The sequence below is a fragment of the Anabrus simplex genome, chromosome 1 (genome assembly GCF_040414725.1).
Source record: "Anabrus simplex isolate iqAnaSimp1 chromosome 1, ASM4041472v1, whole genome shotgun sequence".
In the NCBI taxonomy this organism is placed as follows: Eukaryota; Metazoa; Arthropoda; class Insecta; order Orthoptera; family Tettigoniidae; genus Anabrus; species Anabrus simplex.
Window position 1 is genome coordinate 377,819,606 of NC_090265.1, and position 24,924 is coordinate 377,844,529.

Sequence of the window (24,924 nt, forward strand, 5' to 3'; positions counted from 1 at the left end):
TTTCTCTTAAAAAAAAAACAGTATGATATTTTCATGACTTATGATACATAAATCTGGACTGGTTATGTGGTTGCGCAAAAGTGAATAAACTGTCCTGTTGACCATGTGTTCTATTTTCCTCAGAAAATAATGCTTGGAATAAAGACGGTGTGGACAATTTAGATCGTTTTAGAGTTTTAAAGAGACTCAGTGAGGTGTCTCAAGCACACATCGTCGCTGTAGCCGATATGATTCAGTTCGAAATGTCCAGAATGCAGTACACCTCACAGAAAGAAAATTAACGAGCATAATGAGCATAATAACTATCAGCACTTTAAGAGACACTGTATTTTTCTTTCAAAGCAAGGAGGAGGACCAGTGGACATCGAGAAACTGAAGAATCTGATGACAGAGGTAATTGCAGGGAGTTCTATCTTTCTTAATCTGTTTACCCCCCTCAGACTCAGCGAGGGATCTCACCTCTACCGCCTCAAGGGGAGTGTCCTGGAGCTCAGACATCGAGTCGGGGATACATCCGAGGAGGAAGACCAATACCTCGCCCAGGTGGCCTCGCCTGCTATGCTGAACAGGGGCCTTGTGGGGGGAAGGGAAGATTGGAAGGAATAGACAGGGAAGAGGGGAGGAAGGGGCCGTGGCCTGAAGTTAGGTACCATCCCGGCATTTGCCTGGAGGAGAAGCGGGAAACCACGGAAAACCACTTCGAGGATGGCTGAGGTGGGAATTGAACCCCCTCTACTCAGTTGACCTCCTGAGGCTGAGTGGACCCCGTTCTAGCCCTCGTACCACTTTTCAAATTTCGTGGCAGAGCCGGGAATTGAACTCGGGCCTCCGGAGGTGGCGGCTAATCTCGCTAACCACTACACCACAGAGGTGGACTACAGGGAGAAGATTATTCCCTCAGCAGCACATCGTATTTTTGACACCAATGGAGTAGCTTGTAGTGTCACCTTGCTTCACAAACTTCTCTTGCAGCAGACATGGGAATCAGGTATAAGCTGGGATCAGGAAATGAATGAGGACCTTAAATCACAATTCTTGGCCTGGGTGAGGGATTTGCCATACTTAGAATAAATCAAAATTCCCAAATGGCTACCGGTGTAAGATTCGCAAGAAAACTGGACACTTCATATCTTCTACGACGCAAGTCTACTCTCATATGCAGCTGTGGCTTACCTACGTGTTGAACATCAAGATCAGGTTCATGTCCACCTCATCTTCGCTAAAGCAAGAGTCTCTCCAATACGTAAGCCTAACAAGAAAATGGCAATCCCGAGGTTGGAACTGTTAGCTGCAACAATAGGGTCTAGGATGTATTCCAAGATTGTTCATGGTTTCAACATCCCTGGTGTTAAGGAAATATTTTGCAGTGAAGCATCTACGTTCTTGGCATGGGTTCTTAGAGAAAACCAATAGGATGTGTTCATATTCAACCGAGTTAAAGAAATCAGGGAACTGACTAAAGGATAGGAACGGAGGCACGTTCCTGGCACCATGAATCCTGCAGACCTGCCATCCCGTGGCGCTGGCTAGGAGAACAACCAAGTACATGCATGGCCCAGTGTAGATGTACAGTTTGATCTGCGACGCAGGTCTACTCTCGTATGCAGCTGTGGCTTACCTACGTGTTGAACATCAAGACCAGGTTCATGTCCAGCTCATCTTCGCTAAAGCAAGAGTCCCTCCAATCAGTAAGCCTAACAAGAAAATGACAATCCCGAGGTTGGAATTGTTAGCTGCAACAATAGGGTCTAGGATGTACTCCAACATTGTTCATGATTTCAACATCGCTGGTGTTAAGAAAATATTCTGGAGTGAAGCAACTACGTTCTTAGCATGGATTCAAAGATAAAATCAATAGGATGTGTTCATATCCAACCGAGTTAAAGAAATCAGGGAACTGACTAAATGATAGGAATGGAGGCACGTTCCTGGCACCATGAATTCTGCAGACCTGCCCTCTCGTGGCGCTGGCTACGAGAACAACCAAGTACATGGCCCAAGGTAGACGTACAGTTTGACGAAGAAGGGATACCCGTGGCAGAAGGAAAGTGTTGTTTCCCCCATGCTCTCAGCTATAGTTGAACCTGATTGGTTTTTGCCTGCTTTTCTAATTTCAGGCAAAGCATACGTTTAATTGGTTGGTTATATCGCTTTGTGCAGAATTGTTGAACGAAAGAGCATGGCAGATTCAATGGTAACTTGACAACAGAAGAATTAGTGGTGTCTGAGCTTAAAGTTATAAATATGGTTCAGAAACAGGTTTTCTCTGGAGAAAATGACCCAAAGATGTCTAATTTGGTCCCATTCGTTGATAGTAATGGAATTCTACGCCTTATGACAAAAGTCTCGCATAGAAAGGATCTAAACTCTTTTTCTCAACCAACTGTTCTGCCTAGTTTCGAGCATCCTGTTGTATTTCGCCTGATGATAGATTTACATAAAGGATCGTGTTATGCAGGTCGCCAATGATGATGACTCTCCTCAGAGAAATTTTTTTAATCCTTCGTGGAAGACTAAATGTTCGATCAGTTTTGGATAAATGTCTTCAATGTAAGAAGCAAACAGTCAAGCATTTAGAAGTTAATCCGGCACCTCTTCCTGAAGACATAGTGCGAAATGCTAAGATATCAGAAGTTGCTGGTGTCGATTTAGAAGGTCCGCTATACCTTAAGATGGAGAAGGGCAGTAATGAAAAGGCTTGGGTGTGTTTGTATACTTATGGAGTTTATCGAGCAGTACATGTGGAGTTTATAATCTTCCCTCTCAACTGACAGCTTCATTCAGAGTTTTAGGCTAGGTTAACACTGGCAAGTAACTTGCGCAAGTTATTGCTGCAAATTGTTGCAAGGCACTTGCTACTGGGTTTACACTTCATGCAAGAAAACTAAGCAAGTTATTTACACGAGTTTTTCACATGTAACTTGCAACAATAACTTGCAAGTACTGTTTACATGTGCCTGCAGGGCCAATCAACCAAATTAGCGACATACGGGAAGATCAGATGTGCTGAAACTCTCTTAATTTTTATGATTAAAGGGGAAAAGAAAATAGGAACGTTTGGGTTAGGGACAGGATACTCATAACATCACAGTATGGAGTCTATAATTATCTGCTGCAAAAACTGAGAGTGGAGAATATGTACAGCTTTCAAAATATTTGTAGAATATCTGCAAACGATCAGGAATGTTTATTGAATTTAATTAGAACGAAATGGAAATGTGATACCTGACCTCCTCCGAAAATGCAGCTGCAGCATCGGTCAAGTGGCATATGACAAATCCCGTCGAAAAGCCACTCACGTTATGCGACAGTTTAAATGTTAGCGTAGTTGGGAACCTGCCTTAACAAAATTTATTCACCTCTTAAATAAGACAGGGAAAATTGTCACAAAATAACAACCCAAAACCCAATGTACTGTACACTGACATCTCAACAAGCAGCTACGCTAATATATATTCTGTAATGGGAACAATCAATCTACAACTTCGCTCTCGGATGCACAAAAAGCAAAAAAGTCTTGTTTTCAGGGGTTGTCATTTTCTCAGAAAGTTCTCGATTATTTATATTAAATCACCAGTGTCCTTTCTGAATCATTTAGTATATGTATGGAGCTTGCATTAATTAAGTTACAATATACAGAGAAAGAAATGTGTGAAATGTGATCACCTTCTTACCAATTTGCGCCTTCCACTTGCACAAAATAGGATTGGATTCTATCCGTGCAAGTAACTTGCGGAAGTTTACGGCGTGCTCCTCACACTGCCAGCACAAGACTGGCTGCAAGCGTCTTGCCCAATACACTGCTAACCACCACAAGTCAGTTTGCTGACGTATTTCGACTTGCAATTGGCGCAGAAAACTGCTCCGTGCAAGTAAATTGCTGCAATAACTTGCTAGTGTAAGCGTAGCCGTAGGAAATTCATTAGCAGAAGAGGTCAGCCATCTATTGCCTGTAGTGACAATGGTTCTAACTTTTCTGGCACTGATAATGCATATAAGAAATAGGACTGGGATGCTATGAACCTTTACAGCACTGTCAGAAGAATTAAATGGAAGTTTTATCCCCTAGCTGCATCCTGGCTGAGTGGTTGGTGGGAGCGGGTTATCGGAATACTGAAGAGACTACTGCGTCGTGTCCTAGGCCGAACATCAATTGACTACGAGGAGATGCAGACAAGTTTGTGCCACTGTGAGGCTGTCATCAATACTCGCCCTCTAACTTGCTTGTCTCAAGATCCCAGTGATTTTACTCCTCTAACACCCACTATGATTCTACAAGATCTTGAAGAGATAGAAGTTCCAGATTTTGATTTAGTTGAATCCACGGATCTAAATAAGAGACTTCGCTACCGGCGAAAGCTGCGAAAAGAACTCCGACGGAGATTTCGTTCCGAATACTGGGGACAGTTGATGTTGTTAGACAATAAACAGCAACATAGACCAATTTTCAGTTGGTGAAATAGTGTTGGTGGGAAATAACAACACAAAAAGTGTAGAGTGGCGTTTGACAAGAGTTGTTGAACTCCTAAAACGAACTGGTGGTGTAACCAGACTGGTCAGACTGAAGACCTCAAGCGACTTGTTTCTGAGATCAGTGCAGAGAATCTACCCGTTGGAACTGGAACTTGGCCAACAGAGTGAAGTGCAGTCATCGGCAGAAGACTTCAAAAGGAAGTTGCTGAACTACTCCAAGAGGAAACTCTGATCACAACCGAAGAGACCCCCCAGTGAACTGATGGAAACGAGATCTGGAAGGACGGTTCGTAAGCCTCTAAAACTGAACCTTTGATTGTGTTGTGTAAGTTTTCGTTGGACTGACCACCGTTAACTTGGGTGGGAGAAGATGTAGAAATAAGCCAAAGACTTGAATAATATCGACTATTGCCAACTGCGTTCTGTGTTTTGAATTTCTTTGCATCAAGTGCTTTTGTTGTTGTTGTTGTTGCTGTTGCTGTTATTGTACACAAGATGTATTCCATGTGTGTGTGTTAAAATAAATGTGTTCTATTATTGAGGAATTGTACCCGTGTTTTATCATTTTTGAAGTACATTCCCAACAGTACTGTAAGTCTCCTGATAGTAAGACATATGTTTACCAGTTTGATAGAAATCATTCCAATAATTCTGAAAACTATGGTTCGAGACTAATATTGGTTGTTTTTAGTTGTACTTATATTTCACCCCCTCCCATGTGGGTTCTTCCCCACACACACTTTTTCACAGATAGTAAGTAAAATTTGTACCAAATTTAGTTGACAGCTATGTTGCAAAATACACACACCCATAATCTCGTTCAATGTGCTCATTTTACTTTCTTCACCCTTTCTCACACCTAAGTCAAAGGGGACTGAACTTGGACGTAAGAAACTCCGAAATATCGCTTATCATCTCAGCGACACCGAAAACTATGGATTCGACACTATTTCCGATTTTTATATCTCATCCACCCACTAAGGGTTCTAGGGGTGTCTTGCCCCAACAACATTTTCACAGATAGCAATTAATATTTGTACCAAATTTAGTTGACAGCTATGCTGGAAAATACACACACATCCGTAATCTTATGTCATAGGGGACTGATCTTGACTTAAAAAAATCCGGAGTGTCACTATTCATCTCAGCGACGCCGTAAACTATGGATTCGACACTATTTTCGATTATTTTTATAGTCTTACTCCCTCATAGACCTCCACTACAAAGGGGGATGAATTTGCACTTTAAACAAATCTGGAGTGTCACCATTCTTCTCAGTGACCCCGAAAAAACTATGGATTCCACAATCTTTTGGATTATTTGTATATATTTCACTCCCCCTTAACCCCATCACAAAAGGTATGAACTTATAAAAACTCTGAGTGTGTACTATTCATCTCAGCGACCCCGAAAAGTATGAATTCAACACTATTTTTGATTAATTTTTATATCTCACCCCTTACCACAAGGGGCTGAACTTGGACTTCAAAAATCAGGAGTTAAACTAATTATATCAGCGTCCCTGGAAATTACCGATTAGACACTCCCTCCTCGCCCCAAACCAAAGGGGGCTGAACAAGGACTTTAAAAACTCCGGAGTGTAACTCTTCATCTCAGCGACCCCGAAAACTATGGATTCGATACCATTTTGGATTATTTTTATATCTCATGCCCTCATCCCCACCACAAAGGGCTTATCAAATTCCCGAGTGTCACTATTCACCTCAGCGACAAATAAATTACTTTCCGTAGAATTGTCTCACTATCACCTTTGACTTCAATTATCTGAAAGTGTCTGAGGTATGAGCAATGCTAGTAACACCATTCATTATATTTCCAGTTCCTGTTATGACTAGGGCATAAATGAAACTTTTGTTATTACATACCAATCTGCCAAGTCCAGTTTACTTATTTTTATTATTCTGTTTCACGAGACATTTCAGAAGTAGAAATACCGGGCGAGTTGGCCGTGCGGTCAGGGGCGCGCGGCTGTGAGCTTGCATCCGGGAGATAGTGGGTTCGAATCCCACTGTCGGCAGCCTTGAAGATGGTTTTCCGTGGTTTCTCATTTTCACACCAGGCAAATGCTGGGGCTGTACCTTAATTAAGGCCACGGCCGCTTCCTTCCAACTCCTAGGCCTTTCCTATCCCATTGTCGCCATAAGACATATCTGTGTCGGTGCGACGTAAAGCCACTAGCAGAAAAGAAGTAGCAATCTTAGTAATAATTTACATCATTCCAGTGGTAAGTTACGGCCTGTACCTATTTCTAGACAGACGCAGTATTTTTGCACTATCTCTCGACATAGACTGAGGTCCCAATGTCATGGCTGTGACAGTATGGAAGCTGTTATGTTGCTGAAATTGCATTCAGGGTACAATCAGTGCGACTGAATGCTGTGAAAAATACCACTCATGGGGCCAATCTCACTACAGCAGCGCTTTCTGGCTCATTGAGGAAAACAATGGCAAACTAGCGCACTCCTCATCTTGCCTAGTAGGCCTACGCCTCATTGTAGGCCACCATTTTCTTTTGCTGTTTCGTTATAATTGCATAACCTTACGTGGTACTTTTAGAGGATCCAATCAGCTCACGGGTTGATGACTACACAGATAATGACAAGTTATAACTGTAAGCTTCACTGAAGGTTAGTGTTCAGCAGTGCTGACATGTGATGCGGCTGCAATTTTAGTATCCCCTGTCAATTCTTGGCTCTGCCTGGTCAATTTTAATCCTGTTACAAGGGCTGAAGCAGGATGTACTAAACTGTCAGGAGAGATGTGGTTTCAAATTCGACTCTCGAGTGTAGGGAACTGGTTCCTCACTTCATCTCAGGCGGATACTAGAACGACACTCAACGCACAAGTCCCGACTGTTTGCTCCCCATCTTGGTCTCACTGAGTACAGACATCATAACAACACAGGTTATCTGGCAGACTTGACGTGCATGTAGACCATGCGATCCCAAGTCTACCGAGCTCGATTGCTGCAGTCGCTTAAGTGCGGCCAGTATCTAGTATTCGAGAGATAGTAGGTTCGAACCCCACTCTCGGCAGCCCTGAAAATGGTTTTCCGTGGTTTCCCATTTTCACACCAGGCAAATGCTGGGGCTGTACCTTAATTAAGGCCATGGCCGCTTCCTTCCAACTCCTAGCCCTTTCCTATCCCATCGTCGCCATAAGACCTATCGTTGTCGGTGCGACGTAAAGCAACTAGCAACAACAACGATCCCAAGTCCCCTAGAGTAAACGGTAACTAAAATGGTGCAATAACATGCCAATGAGAAGAATTTTGGTCCTCATTTTTGGAATAGAATCCCTTGTTTCTTGTTTCCGAAATCTTCTCTTTCACACTTAGGTTCAAAATGTCTCTTGTCCCAATTACTTTATTTCATTTTGAGTGGAATGACCCCATCTTCGAACAAGGTTATTTTGTAGTTAATAAACACTTTGTGTTTTTCCTCTACATAAACAGTAAGAAGAAATAAAATAAGAATCATAGCTTGTCCAGAGAATGCCCATGATTTTCTTCTCTTTTTGGAAATTTCTCTTACTTAACATTTCGCCTTGCTAAATGGGTGTGATTTGCAGAAGTATGACTGGGACGATTTACTTTACTTGGAATGTACCGTTGCCAACTGATATGACTGTGCATTTATACTTTTGTTTCTTTGGTACTAACAGACAAACGATCGCTACTCGCCATCGGTTCATACGTTGTTCCGAACATGTCAGGACTAGACATTTCATTGAAGTACTTGGCGCTACTCTTACAGGAATCACCAGTCGAGTAGAATATGTCTTGTACCTACCCTACACCATTTGGAAGATACGTGGCTTGCTACACCCACACTAACCTCTTGGCTATGCTTGTCTGTGTCGTACATAAGAAAGCGAGAAAAGAGAACATTCCTCTGTCTCCCCTGATAGCCACTATGTAACGAGGAACCGCACTCCCTCCATTAAATCTAAATATATATATACAAATAATGAATTAGGACTTTAATTCATTGGCCATTTTTCCTATTTTTACCTAGTCGGAGATGAATTTTTTAAGAATGTTTCTTAGTTGTTACTTGTTATCTAAAAGGGCCCAATACCACATTACACTCTCGTCGATTTGAGGTATAATGAAGAGTGACCGGGGTTAAATATATAAGCATTTCTTGACACCACAACTTTCTGAAATGTTCACTGTTTTATTTGCTTTTGCCATCTACACGTTGAACTACCTGAAACGAATTAAATGTCACCTCAGACGATGTGTTGCTACGCCGGACCCTAGAGCTACGCTAATTATTGACAGCCACATGGCGTGGCGATTTTAGCACCTCAACATGGCGGCGCTATTACAATACCTGATGAGGTTATATCGGGGTAAGACTTCTTGTTAAGGGGTTGCGTTGGTAAAGGTGAGCTCGGTTCACCCTAAAGGACGTGGGTTCGATTCCCCGTCCGGAACTGGAAAATTTTAAGAAACGAGATTTCCAGTTCCGAAGTTGCGCAGGATTCGCTCAGCGTACCCCAGCAATGAGTACCAGGTTAATTTCAGGGGGCAAAGGCGACCGGGTGTAGAGCTGAGCGCTCTACACCACCAAGTGCCGAGGTTACGGATAGTAGAAGCCTTTACCTCCCATTCTTCCATGGTCTATATGGAAATTACTTTGTTTTTCGCTTTTTTGCTTTTAAGCCTGTTGCTGCTAGGGTACTTCTTCTTTACAATGATTATTGAACACTATCGTCACACGTGTTGTCTAGAAATTGTTTCGATTTTATGTAAAACTTTCATGTGATTGTAACGCTCGCCAAACCAAGTTTGGTTCCGAAACTATACACGTTTTCTATGCCAAGAAGATAATGGGGCAAATAAAGTACATATACATCTGTAGCATACACTTATTCGAGTAATTTCCTAGCTTCATCTTGACTAAATAAGAAATTTTCGACTTCAACGTACTTCAGTTTCTAGAAGAGAATTACTGCACTGCATTACCGACCAGTTTTGCTCGTCTAGAATTAGCACTCTTCTCCTATGTCGGGAAGTGGGTATTGAGTTGCACAAGGTCGTGACTCTGTCAACCGACCTTGGTACGGACAAGGATGCTGGTCAAGACGAGACCGCAACGCAGGGCGTTACCCTGGGAGTCTATAGTGCTAGGCGTGGTCTCAAATCCATTACTTTTCCAAATCCGGTGCGTGGGGCACAAGGGGCTATATAAAGTTTGAGCAGAGCCTTACCTCTCACACTTTTCGCAATCACGTTACGAAGAGCCAACGCCTATCATCATGTATCGCCTGGTAAGTTCTGGCTTTTTACTTCATTCCTGTGATGGTTCTGAAAAATTCGTTCATTTTTAAATTAATATCATTTAACGTATGTTATTTGGGACTAGATTGGAAACAGTCTACTCCTCAGTTTCCTGGAGTAGGAAACATAACGGAATAAACTCCACTGGCGCATAACTTGTGAGATGTCATAATGACTACAGGGTTCCAGCTGAATCGGGCACGTTCATACCTCGTTGCAGTTGTATCCTTTTTCAAGCTTTCCAAATTTACCTCTTTTGGCTAACTATTGTTCTCTTCCAACAACAGTAGTAGATTTGCGAGGTCTAAGGAGTATCTTTCTCAATTTACCCATCTCACTCATTCGACGAGAAAAAACCTAAACCCCATAGCAAAACAGCCCTGAAAGACCATGGACTACCAAGCGACCGCTGCTCAGCCCTAAGGCCTGCAGATTACGAAGTGTCGTGTGGTCAGCACGACGGGTCCTCTCGGCCGTTATTCTTGGCTTTCTAGACCAGGGCCACCGTCTTACCGTCAGATAGCTCCTCAATTCTAATCATGTAGGCTGAGTGGACCTCGAACCAGCTCTCAGATGCCGGTACAAATCCCTGACCTGGCCGGGAATCGAACCCGTGACCTCCGGGTAAGAGGCAGGCACGCTACCCCTACACCGCGGGCCGGCTCTATTCGACGAGAGATCGTACGTAAATCTCTTTCCTGGGATTATTGTTGAGATGGATGAAATAACTCTGCCGTTTTGCCTTTTACAGCAACAATTACTGCTACCAGTAAGACGGAGACCGTCCTAACCAAGACAGTAAAAGCGTCCTTAGTTCTCCGGATTTCCGCAATAGATGTTAGTGGGACATAAAACTATTATTATTATCATTATTATTATTATTATTGTTATTATTATTATCTGGAAATAAAGTACGTTCGAACCATCGAGCAAGCTGGCTACGCGGTTCATGTCACGAAGCCGCGAGCTGCATTACAATTTGAGGACTGGTATTTCCGCTTCTAATTTCAGCGAGTTACAAGTAGGGTTAGCAGTTCTATACCACGATCCTGCTGATTCGGAAAGGTGACACTCGAATCATACAATTTCCATTCTTAATGGCATTGTAGCATGCTTAAATGGTTGGAAACAGCTGGGCTGAGTGGCTCAGACGGTTGAGGCGCTGGCTTCCTGACCCTAACTTGGAAGGTTCCTGGCTCAGTTTGATGGTATTTGAAGGTGCTCAAATACGTCAGTCTCGTCCCGGTAGATTTCCTGGCACGTGAAAGAACTCCAGCGGGACAAAATTACGGCAACCTCTGCGTCTCCGAAAACCTTCAAAATTAGAGGGTGAGACGTAAAAACAATAACGTCTTCTTCTATATATTAATTTTTTTATGAAAACTAAAGTCAATCAGTTCGGCCATTCTATCCGGTCGATTTCCTTCATCCTGTTTTTTTAACTGAAAGGTATTTTTGCACAGATTTGTCATCAGGTACTATAAATCACTTAACTTCCGCTTTCCTCAAATTATTAGATTTTTCAAGTTTTTGTCTCTCTGAAGCAATCATATCTTTATTTCTAATTGAGGTATGGAGTTTGTTTTGGACTAAGAACACTCAGTGGATCAAGCTCCTTCATTTCAGCTCTTAACTATTCAAGTTGGTTTATTCTGAGGAAAGTTATGAGTGCACATTTAATTTGACGTCTCATTTCTTCAACATTTTTTCTCATTGAAGCAATCATATCTTTAGTTCTAATGAGGTACATAGTTCGTTTTGATCTAAAAACACTCAGTGGATCAAGCGCTTTCTTTTGAGGTAATAAATACTTAAATTGGTAGATTCTGAGAAAAGTTATGAGTACATTTGTCTCCATGACGAAGATCTTTGAGGGACTTTTTAACAGTTCGGCGCGTAGTGTTGTTCCAAGGAACGATTAATTCACTTTCTTTGTGTGATGTATTTTCAAGTGTTTTGTTAACATAATATTACATTCTATTACCACAGCTGATCATGTGCTTTATTTCATTAACTCGAAACTTTGCAATTACATCCGTGAGGGTAGTAACGAATAACACCATACTTTGTACATTGCGGGCGGAGCCAGCGGAAAACTGCTAGTTATTATTGATTGGAAACAGGAAGAAAAATTGTCTACGATCCGTCGAAGAATGTGTGACGGGTAAAAGAAAGGTATGGACCGTCTCAGTAGCACTGATGGTTAGACACTCACTGTGCACGAAGTTGTGGAGTCGAAGTCCAGCACAGTCCAGCTTTTAAGAATGTTTAAATGCGAGTGACCCCTCCCTTGGTTAACTGATTTGTTTAAAAATTGCTATCTATTGTAAATTATTTTGGCGCTCGTGAATCTCTTAAAACTGCTAACAGAAGGATGTTAACATATTATTATTATTATTATTATTATTATTATTATTATTATTATTATTATTATTATATTGAAGGTTCAACATTGAATTAATTAATGTATATCTTCAATTACTGTCCGGCTCCATGGCTAAATGGTTAGCGTTCTGGTCTTTGGCCCAGGGGTTACGGCCCGGCCGGGTCGGGGATTTTAACCTTAATTGGTTAATTCCGATGGCTCGGGAGCCATTTTCATCATTATAATTAATTACAAGTTGAGCTCCATCCTCATGGACGCGCAGGTCGCCTATACGGCGTCAACTCGAAAGACCTGCACCAGATCTCTTCGGAGGCCACACGCAATTATTATTATTCTTGCTATTTGCTTTACGTCGCAAATTATTATTATTATTATTATTATTATTATTATTATTATTATTATTATTATTATTATTATTATTATTATTATTTTATTACTGACATGGTTAAGTTATACTATCAAAATAGTAGCCTACTTTTTTTTTCTTTTTACAATTTGGTTTACGTCGCACTGACACAGATAAATCTTAAAGTAACGATGGGATAGGAACGGCCTAGGAGTGGGAAGGAATCTGCCGTGCGCTTAATTAAAATACAGCCCCAGCATTTGCCTGGTATGAAAATGGGAAACCACGGGAAACATATTCAGGGTTGCCGACAGTGGGGTTCAAACCCACTATCTCCCGGATGCAAGCTTACAGCTGCGCGCCCCTAACAGCACGGCCAACTCGCCTGGTACCTAGATTTTTAGGTCTAACAATCTTTGTATTCTCAGTCGCAACACTGGAGGACAGAGAAGTCAAAAACCAATGTACGATCCTTTGCCATGGAGACTTACGGTGACTACCTTGAATATAGTCGTTCCATGACTTTTCATACTTAAGTAGAAAAGAAAAGCCATATGCATAAATGTTATCTTTTCCCATCGAACCACCCTTTGTCTTTAACCCCAGCGCTTAATTGGAGCTTGAACAGGATAACCCATTTTTACATCTCACGAGTTTTATTAAATACATACATATTAAAAAACCGAGCAAATGGTTGTGCGGTTCGGGTCACGTAGCTATCAGCTTGAATTCGGGAGATAATGGGTTCGAACCCCACTGTTAGCAGCCCTGAAGATGGTTTTCCATGGTTTCACATTTTCACACCAGGTAAATGCTGGGGCTGTACCTTAATGAATGCCAAAGTCGCTTCCTTCCCACTCCTGTCCCATGGTCACCATAAGACCAATCTGTGTCGGTGCGACGTAAAGCAAATTGTAAAAAAAAAAAAAAAACACACATTTAAAAATAGTTAAAGGCAATAAGAGAGATTAAGAGAGAAGAAAATAAATTATCAGTAAAACGTAAGTTCACACACACACACACACACACACACACACACACACACACACACACACAGAGAGAGAGAGAGAGGGGGGGAGAGAGAGACCCACACACTGTTGAACTGTTCATCTAGACTGTGTTTTATGGCCAGTACCTACCTCGAAAACCTTCAAATGGAACTTCTTCAAAGTTACCCGGTAAATAATTCCAGTGTCGAATTCAGGACGCTATAAAAGTATTGGAGTAGGTTGATATATATGGGATGGGATGGAGATAATAATATAATTTTGAGTTCTGGTGCCTCTGTCACGATTATAAGACCGTTTATGTGAAATACGCGGTCTAGGAAGCCAAGAATAACGGCCGGGAGGATTCGTCGTGCTGACCACACGACACCTCGTCATCTGCAGGCCTTCGAAATGAGCAGCGGTCGCTTGGTAGGCCAAGGCCCTTCAAGGGCTGTAGTGCCATGGGGTTTGGTTTTGGTTTGGTTATGTGAAATACATTGAAAAGTGACGTTTTGTTAATGAAATTAGTAGGTATCATGTAACCTTTCCGAACAAATGTAACATTGCAATATTTTGTAACTATAAATTCATTGACAAAAATTACGTCACTATCTTCAAAGGTTTACAATGGATATTCAGAGTACGATATATCCTACTCTTAGATATTTCCACATTCATTCTGGGCAAATGACTGAATAGTACTTAACTCCAAGTCCCGAACCACCAACGCAAATTGTAGACCCAAATTATACGAAGCTGATGTTTAAAGATGTTGCCTTCTCAAGTGGTGGTGGTGGTGGTGGTGATGATGATTGTTTTTAAGAGGAAGTACAAGTGGGAAACGATCCTCCATTGAGAGTAACAGATGGGTGACATCATGTTTCTTGCCAATGAAAACTTCATTCTACTCAATATCCTGCTTCGTGTTCTCTACACGAGTCAAGCTTCAAGTATGCACCCTTGACATTCTTTGTCACCAGTACAATAATTAATGCGAAAATTAAGTTTTATAACTCATTGTCCCTGCTCTCTGTCGTATGAGCTAAAGTCAGGGTCAATATTCATAACCTTAGTTCCAGTTACTTTGAACTTGGGTAGTTCATGGTTAAAAGCAATACAGTACCGCGCTAGTCTACGATTCACGTGTTAAAAAAGAAAAGAAGCAGCGGGTACTTTCCTCCACATTGTTTTTTCTTTGTCAAAACTTCACTTCCTCCAGAATACTGTTATGAGACCGGAAAACGTTGGTTGAAAATCACCCCATTTCTTTTATTGTTGTTTAATTCGCAACTAACCTATCTAAGGGTTTCATAGAATGGATCATGGGAGACTACCGACAAAAAATGAGTGCAATTGGACTAGACGAAAGAGTGACTGAGTAGGTGGCTATATTTCTAGGAAATAGAACTCGGAGAGTTTCTTGAGGAATTTCTCTCTTAATGATTAGGCCTACAGGATCAGATAATTATCTACTCCGGCGGGGTCGGGAATTTTAACCATAATTGGTTAATTTCACTGGCACGGGGGCTGGGTGTATGTGTCGTTTTCATCATAATTTCATCATCATCATCATCATCATCATCATCATCATCACGACGCGAAGGCCGCCTACGGGTGTCAAATCAAAAGATCTGCATCTGGCGAGCCGAACATGTCCTCAGACACTCCCGGCACTAAAAGCTATACGCCATTTCATTTCAATGATATGAGTAAAGCACTGGAATAAGAGATAATACTTTTTGCGGATTATATTATATTGTATATAAAGATGAATGAATAACTTACAAAATTGTGAGGGACTGAAAAATGATATCGACAATGTTGTGAGATGGACAGCATTCAATAGTATGACGAAAAACGGGGTTAAAATTCAGGTTGTGAGTTTCACTAATAGGAAAAGTCCTCTCAGTTTAAATTACTGCATTGATGGGGTGAAAATCTCTTATGGGGATAATTGTGAGGTCCTAGGTGTTAATACAAGGAAAGATCTTAAATGGGGTAATCACATAATTCTAAATAAAAGGTTCAGATCTCTGCACATAGCTATGCAGGTATTTAGGGGTTGTAGTAAGGATGTAAAGGAGAGGACATATACATCTCTGGTAAGACCCCCAACTAGAGTATGGTTCCAGTGTATGGAATCCTCACCAGGATTACCTGATACGAGAACTATTAAAAATCCCAAGAAAAGGAGCTTGATTTGTTCTGGGTGATTCCCGACAAAAGAGTAGCGATACGAAGATGTTTCAAAGTTTGGGCTGAGAAAATTTGGAAGAAATGAGACGAGCTGCTCGACTAAGTGGTATGTTCCGAGCTGTCAATAGAGAAATGGCGTGGAATGGCATCAGCAGACGAATACGTTTGAGTGGTGTTTTTGAAAGTACTAAAGATTACAATATGAAGATAAAGTTGGAGTTTAAAAGGACACATTGGGGTAATTATTCGTTTATATAAAGGGAAGTTAGGGACTGGAATAACTTATCAAGGGAGATGTTCGATGAATTTTGAAATTCTTTGCAATCATTTAAGGAAATACTAGGAAAACAACAGATAGGGAATCTGCCACTGGGGCGACTGCCTTAAATGCAGATCAGTGGTGATTGATTGATTGGTTGATTGATTGATTGATTGATTGATTGATTGATTGATTGATTGATTGATTGATTGATTGATTGATTGATTGTTATCATCATTGTGGTTGGTACTGGTAAAGAGATGTTTTGGTTGGGAGTACGGTCGCTAGATTTCCCTTTTATCAATATAATCATGGTTCGATTCACGGCTGATGCATACGAACTATTGCAAATCGAGCACCAGGTCTCTGGTTCAGCTTCAGTGGCTTATGATGTAAATTTTCAAACCACAACGAGTTCGCTCCTTTTTTGTGAACGTAGTCAATCATTACACAATTGCCATGGTATTTTATTATTAATTAAAACCTAAGGACTGTAGAAACAACGAAGTATAGGCATCTGAGCCAGACCATTGGAACAGAAACGTATTTCCCTGCAAGGGAAAAAATATTGTATTGATATTAACTATCAATACAGCAGATGTGCGTAAGTGTATTGACACTGCAAATAATAGTTTTTTTTAACAATCATCTACACATCTACAAATGTTGTTTACTTTTATTTCCTTGCAACTTTTACTAGATTCTTCTTATTATCTGACCTCTTTTGGTCAATTCTTGTTCTTTTCTGAATCAGACGGTGACAGTAAGTGTTTCTTTATGTATCTTATCACCTATAAATTTCTCCAAAATGTAGTCAATGCACATATAGGTAGCAAATCAATCATATGACGGTCTCGGGTCCGTATTTCATGACTCCTGACTGACTGGTTGGATAACGTAATTAATTAGGCGTTCGTATTCTATGTTCAGGGCTTCAGGATTCATTCTCAGCATGGTCAAAATGGGGTTTTAAATGCAAGAGACCGGTACATTAAGGGTTTCATTTTTAAAGTGAAATTCCAGCTCTCTGGCTCTCTTGAGACTGATAAATCGTTAAGAGGACGTTGCTGCCGCCTATTCTGTTACAGTCTTCATATTAGCATTATCATAGTAGTACCGAGAAGAGGTTTGGGACCTACTAGTCATGTATTCGATGCCTTGATAATGACGTAATCTTTTCGGTGTCTAAAAACATCATTCAATCAATGAGGTTATACAATCTATGTTCACGAACGCTTACTAGCCACCGTAAAACATTATGAATTAATTCATAATTGTGGAATTGAGGATGTACTGAGCATGTCCTATTTTTATTATAATTTCCCAGTCTTTCCAATGTCCGACTCGTTGGCCGAATGGTCAGCGTACTGGCCTTCGGTTCAGAGGGTCCCGGGTTCGATTCCCGGCCGGGTCGGGGATTTTAACCTTAATTGGTTAATTCCAATGGTCCGGGGGCTGGGTGTTTGTGCTATCCCCAACATCCCTGCAACTCACACACCACACATAACACTATCCTCCACCACAATAACACGCAGTTACCTACAAATGGCAGATGCCGCCCACCCTCATCGGAGGGTCTGCCTTACAAGGGCTGCACTCGGCTAGAAATAGCCACACGAAATTATAATTATTATTAGTCTTTCCAATCGTATCGCTATCCTTACCAGATCGTTGATATGCTGGAACTCTTTCTTGGAGGAAGCTCGTTGCTTTGTTGTACATTATCAGGAAGTTATAACACAAACAAACTCACGGACAAGAGGAGTGAAGACATTCCAATACATTTCGTCTCTGCACGGTTAAATTTATCAACTTCAACAGTTTTGACCCTACCAAGCGGAGTGGCCGCGCTTTTTAACGCTCTACGGCTATGTACCCATGCTCTACATGCGGTAGACGAGTGGATTCGAATCCCACCATCGGCTGACCTGAGAAAGGTTTTCTGTGATTTCCCATTTTCACTTCCAAGCAAGTGCCGGGACAGTTTATATTCACAGGTCATAGCCAAATCCTTCCTCCTCCTTACCTAACGTAATTCACCCTCATTAGTTCTCCAACTGAGGTTGGCGTCAGGAAGAGCATGCGGCCGCAAAACATGCCATTAATTTCATCTCACCTCATTCCCGATCCCGGGTCTATGGTGTGGACGTACATACAACGAGAAGGAATTCTTTTCAAATGTATAACTTGCAGTGAGCGCCATTTTAAAACTAAAGTGATTTTATCTTTCAACCAGAATGTTTAATGAGAAGAATTCATTAGGTTTATAGAACATCCTCTTCTTTCAGGTCGTTCTCGCTGCTGTTCTCGCCGTGGCTTCTGCCGGCATCCTGGGCGCCGCTCCCCTGTTGGCCGGCCCTGTTGTATCTGCACCACTTGTGCCGCGCGTGGAGGTAGGCGCCGCTGAAGTGAACGTAGTGAAGCAGCCCATCACTGTAAAGCAGCCTGAGTACCGTATCCGCCAAGTACCTGTTCCTGTAACAGCTGTCTCCTACTCAGCCGCCCCTGTTGTTTCCTACGCTGCCGCCCCCGCTCCCGCCATAACCTACAGTGCTGCAGGTCCCGCCATCACCTATACTGCTGGTGCTCCCGCTGTTACATACAGCGCTGGAATCGCTGCTCCCCTGGCGTACAGTACTATCGCTGGACCAGGCTACATCAAGGTCCACTAAATTGCTCTTGTATTTTCTAACAGTGTGTGTGATCTATTTGTAATATATAGCATTAAAAAAATAAAAACACGTTAGTTTTGTATGTACATTTTTCAGTAATACCAATTCCTCCCCTATCTTTATAATATACTATTCCTACATTAACCCTTCCACAGTAAAAGGCAATGTGAATTCTGAAGAAAGGTGGATTTGATTATTTTGATTCATTCAACTTCCCCCATGAGGAGGCTGCCACAAGGACAAAGTATGTCGACAACACAGTATTTTGTCTTCTAAGTTTTTGGTGAGGTTGCCAATGTGCCAGATAGAAATAACAATCACAAGGCTCAGGAATAAATTTGGAATGTGGCATGATATATAGTTCTTCAAATGTTATATAGAAGATTGCGAAGTATGGTTATTGAACAACGTATTGAGGCGATAGCGATGCCGTGAAGTCGTGTCCGGTTGAGACCGAGAGAATCCCATAGCTGCACAAGAAATTAGGAACTGTGCCTCGAGCTCCGATCATGAGTCCATGGACGGAGATGTTGTGGTGGTGGTGATTATTGTTTTAAGAGAAAGTACAACTGGGCAACCATCCTCTATATAACACTAATCAGAGAGAAAAAACATGGAAGAGCGGGCGAGTTGGCCGTGCGGTTAGAGGCGCGCGGCTGTGAGCTTGCATCTTCGAGATAGTGGGTTCGAATCCCACTGTCAGCAGTCCTGAAGATGGTTTTCCGCGGTTTCCCATTTTCACACCAGGTAAATGCTGGGGTTGTGCCTTAATTAAGGCCACGCCCACTTTCAACTCCTAGGCCTTTTCTATCCTATCGTTGCTATAAGACCTATCTGTGTCGGTGCGACGTAAAGGCACTAGGGGTCCGACACTTAGAAAAATGAAGATATCGGCCAAAGGAAGACAAGGGCCGCAAAGGGCGTGAAAATAAAAGACTCCCTAGGCCTCCATACGTAATAGCCTACCTTCGGAGTCGGAAAAGAACAAGAGTTTACCAGGTGAGGTCGCATAGGATGGACGAAAGTAAGGAGTTAGGCACAAGTAAGTGTAAGCAATGCCAGGGCTCAGCTAAGGTCCCCGTGGTCGCAACCCACGTTCAAAAGTTCAGAGCCTCTGAGGCCCCTTTTAGTCGCCTCTTACGACAGGCAGGGGATACCTACCACACCCGCCCACAGGGGGAGACGGAGATGTTGTCCAGGTGATATTTGTCTTTATAGTAGTTTACACTGTGATAGTGGTAGACATGATAATAAGCTTTTGGGCCTTTGCCGGGTCAGAAAACAAGGTGAAACTCTTTACGTTCCGCAGAGAAGTTCGCTGCGCGTGTTCAAAAGAAAATCTCGTCTGTTCACGAGCAAAACTTCTCTAATGATGAAGTTTTGAATGTAAGAATACCTTACCTAAATGGTATTTCCGTTCATCCGAGCTCCATATAAGATGTTTCTTAGTGAACCATCTAGTGATGAGGAGAGTACTCATTTGGAAAACATCGAAACGAACGAAATAACAATAACAATAGTGATAGAACAAGGGAGAGATAGTTCTCTTTCATTTCATTTTATTTTTATTTATTACTAGCTGTAGTACTCGGCGTTGCCCGGATAGTTTTAGAATGTTTTCCTGTAGGATTTGAATTGTCGCTAATTATGTGCGAAGTGAATTTTTGTAAAATTCCTTATTGAAACGATGATATATATTTTACGATATATTATGTCGTTTTAAAGTTATTTATAGGTATTCGATTTCAAGTTTTAGATTATTTCATTTTCGAGTAAAACTTTGTCCTCGTGGAAGCTCGAATTGTGTGAGAAAAATTTGATCCATTCGAAAAAAAATAAAATGTATTTTACCCTTCGCCCTATAGATATGGTGTATACGATACCAACTGTCGTTAAGACTGTGACCAATCAGCCTTGCGGCCCCAAAAACTGTGGTTTCAACACTGAAATAGGTCATTTTGGACTATATACTCTTCATCCCAACTCAGCCTCCGTCCCAAATGCAGACTGTACATGGGCTTAAAAGGTATCTAGAGCGACATAATTCATCTCAGCGATACATGAACAACGGATTCAACATTAATATCGGTTATTTGTAATTATTTTTACATGTCATCCCCTCCTATTTCTCATTCCTCGCGGGGGTTGGAATTTCTCACATCCATAGTATTTTTTTTCAAATAGTAAGTCATATGTATACTAAATTTGGTTGAGAGCTATACTGGAACATTTTGGGTGTTTTCTGTCTCATCACTTCTCACTCCCCATACCGATGCGATTTTTTTTGCTAGCTGCCTTACGTCGCACCGACACAGACAGGTCTTATGGTGACGATGGGATAGGAAAGGGCTAGGAGTGGGAAGGAAGCGACCGTGGCCTTAATTCCGGTACAGCCCCGGCATTTGCCTAGTGTGAAAATGGGAAACCACGGAAAACCTTCTTTAGGGCTGCCGACAGTAGGGTTCGAACCCACTATCTTCTTCCTGGATGTGAGCTCACAGCTGCGCGCCCCTAACCGCACGGCCAACTCGTCTTGTGGACTTTTATGTAACGTGAAGTTGTGAAATAAGTGGAACAAAAATACCTAGGTAAAATATGACCAAAAGTTATAATAAAAAAAAGATATGTAATATGATAAGAGGCAAATTTAGGTTATGTTTTGAGTGAAGATCTAATATATGTCAGCACATCTTCAGAAACAAACTTACCTACACTTAATTCTGTAGCCACTGAAACTAGAGACAAGTCTGTGACAAAAGAGTGTTGCAGTTTTAAGAATAGGAAGTGCAAGGGGTGAAAGTAGTTAAAAGGGGACATTCCTTTGTTCGAGGGATTCACTAACAGTGCTCTTAAGTTCCCTAGTATTTTATAAAGAGAAGTGTGAAGTTCCTCATTGGCCACTTGCCGGTATGTGGGAACATCTCAGGGGAATGGGGGAGAGGAAGAAGACATGCAGTTTTGCAAGCGTCTTTTGAACTGAATTTTAGTCCATCCCGACCGCGATCCCTTGCCATGAAACAAAACATCCGGTAGCTCTGCCGATGTAAATGTTAGGGAGCTCTTACTTGAGGGAAGTGAAATGCTTAGAACTCCCAAATATCTATTTTTATGAACTGTAATGCCAAACAATAATATGTATAGAAATATGTGTATCTAAAATATGTATAATATGAGGCAAATATCTCATAATTAGGGCGAGGATATACAGGCACTAAATATACCAAAAATAGGCAGACAAATATACATTTGAAAATCACAAAATAATAATCACAAAAATAGGCACTAAAATCCACCTGAATGTACCCTCTCCTTAGCATTTAAAATTACTCAGCATATGTGAATCATGGCACTTCGTTCTCAGCTGAAGTTTTACGTCAAGGAACAAGTGGTCATCAAAATCAGGAAAAGGTAAAAGTTATTATTTTTCTGTTCTTCCAATTGAGCCTCTATGGACTGCGTGTTAACAACCAGCCTCATTTTCAGTGTCTGTGTCTTGTTCGTCTGGCGGCTTTGACATCCTGCCAGTATCTCTTGAGCCCATCGATCAGCGCTTTCTTCCGCTCCTCTGGTAAAGGGCCTCTCCGTCTTCTGGGTTCTGTCTCCACCATAAAACCCCTGATAGTTTTTCACTATCCTTCTGAAACCTACCCTGTCATTGATTCTTATCCTCTGTAATGTCCACTCTTTTAATAACAACCAAGCGTCATGGAAAGCCATCAGAAAGAAGACACTACCCCAGGCGGTAACTGTTCGCAGGAACCCACCGCTCCAAGGAGCGCAAGCAGGCCTTCAGATTCTGGGGAGCCTGCACCTAGATGCTTAGGAGAAGTTATTATTATTATTATTATTATTACTATTATTGTTATTATATAATTCGCTGGGGCCATCAAGGACCACGTTAAGTCTTGTTGCATTTGACACTGAACTTGGCCTTCTTTAGAGCCCAAATTTCCCTCATTCTTTGTGAGTGGGCCTGTTTACGCTCCTCTGTCCAAGGGGCACCGTGTCTTCTCTTCGGTTGCTCGTCTCGGTTTAGCCAGTTCGTCAATATTTTCTTGCGGAAGCGATCTCTTTTAAGGGCATTTTCAGCTGAGATATGTAGCATTTTCAGGTATTCTTTGGTATTTCTAAACCAGGGAATTGTGGTTTTGGGGTTTGAATAAAAAAAGTGAAAGATTTCTTTAGTTAACTTTCTTCCGTCCATTCTTTTCAGATGACCGTAAAATCGTACCCGTCTTTTTCTGATTGTGTCGGCAATTTTCTCTATTTTGCTGTAGACTTCCTCGTTGGATCTCTTTTGATGGATTCCATTTCTGTACTTTGATCCCAAGATTCCTCTCACAATTTTGCGCTCTTTTTTTAAATCTCCAGTTCTTCATGGAGTCCTTTGTTGGTATTTAGAGACAGGGTTTCGGCTCCATATAGAACTACTGGCTTCAGAACTGTTTCATAGTGACGTATCTTGGTGTTTTGGGAAAGTCATTTTTTGTTGTAGATTGTGCGGCATGTTTGGTAGGCTATTTCCAGTTTGCGTACTCGCTCCCGAAGTGCTTCTTTGTCCAGTCCATTTTTCATGATGATCTCACCCAGGTATTTGAATTTGTCTACACGGGTGATGTCCCCGTATTTTGTATGGAGTTTTGGTGGAGCTTCTTTGATGTTAGTCATTACTTCTGTTTTCTCAAACGATATGTGCAGACCAGTTTGTTCGGCAATTTCCTTTAAAATTTCAACTTGAGCTCTAGCGGTTTCTACGTCGTTTGAGAGAACAGCAATACCATCGGCAAATGCTAAGCAGTCTGTTGTGATCCCCTTGGATTTGGTTCCTATTCTTAATGGACTGTAGTTGGTTTCCTGTAATCTCACCCGCCAGGTTCTGATGATCTTTTCAAGAACGCAGTTGAAGAGTATCGGGGATAGCCCATCACCTTGTCGGACTCTTGTTTTGATGTCAAAGGAATGCGAGAGACATCCATGAAACTCACCTTGGATTTTGTATCGGTCAGGGATGCTGTAATTAATGCCAACAGTTTCAAATCAACTCCAAATTCATTTAAGATGTTTAGCAGGACTTCCCGGTCAATGGAGTCGTACGCTTTCTTGAAGTCCACAAAGATAAACACATACTGCTTGGACCTTAGTGTACAATATCTGATGATCGTTTTGAGATTTTGGATCTGTTTGGCTATTGAGCGACCTTTTCTGAACCCTCCTTGGTATTCACCTATTTGATGTTCGACTTGTGCTTCCAAACGCTCCAGGATGGCAAGTGACAGAATTTTCTAAGTCACAGGTAGCAAAGATATTCCTCTGTAGTTGTTGATGTTCTTCATGTTGCCTTTTTTTGTAATGGGTGAATCACAGCTATTTTCCAATCTTCGGGTAGGGTCTCCTTGTTCCAAATTTCTTCTATTTGCTTTTACATATATCAAGTGATTCCTCTGGGGCATATTTCCATAGTTCTGCTACTACTGAGTCTTCCCCCGGCACTTTGTTATTTTTGAGACGGGCAATGTGGCGCTTGATTTCATCTCTGTCGGGTGGTCTGGAATCTGGGTACCTGAGTAAGGGTTCCTTGGTCTCAATGGGGCCTTGCGGTTTAGAGCAATTAAGATAATTCTTGAAGTAGTCTGCCAGAATGCTGCAATTTTCTTCATTTGACGTCGCCAGTGTGCCGTCCTTTCGCTCAAAGCATAGAGATGGTGGTTTATAGCCAGTGAGTTTGCGTTTGAAGGCTCTGTAGTACTCTCTGCTTTCATTCTTCCTCAAGTTTTGTTCTATCTTTTCAATGAGAGATTTTTTGTATTTACGTTTCTCAGTTCTGAACACCAAAGCTGATTGGGCACGTTATTATTATTATTATTATTATTATTATTATTATTATTATTATTATTATTATTATTATCATCATCATTTTAGGAAGGCTCGGCTTGTGCCGGTAACATAATGGGCTGACTCGGCCTAAGCAAGGAGTCACCCTCTTGATTATGAAACTACAGGTACATATATGTACAAATATTTACAACAGAAATAATTACAACATATACATTTATACAATAAATACAAACAACTTCAGACTTCTTATGTCCCGGTTTTGGGAATCTGTTCTTCAGTATTACTGGAACTGCGGCCTGGATCTTCATGCTGTTTGGCGTGAGTCAGAGGAAAAGTCGTTCCTAGGAACTTCCTCACAATGTGGCAAGTGCTCAGGAGGGTGGCTTTCTGTAGTTCTACGTATGTGCGATGATGCAGGTTTAATGCGGCCAGAGAGCTGTGCAAGCATTTTGGAATAACA

General features: G+C 41.6%; 1 protein-coding gene across 1 annotated transcript; it reads left to right on the forward strand.

Moving 5' to 3' along the window:
- The first annotated feature begins 9,669 nt into the window (after positions 1–9,669).
- On the forward strand, positions 9,670–18,690 carry LOC136866316 (larval/pupal cuticle protein H1C). Its single transcript, XM_067143168.2, has 2 exons — positions 9,670–9,771; positions 18,246–18,690. Exons 1-2 carry the CDS (start codon positions 9,760–9,762, stop codon positions 18,627–18,629), a joined length of 396 nt encoding a protein of 131 aa, XP_066999269.1. The 5' UTR covers positions 9,670–9,759; the 3' UTR covers positions 18,630–18,690.
- Positions 18,691–24,924: the final 6,234 nt, after the last annotated feature.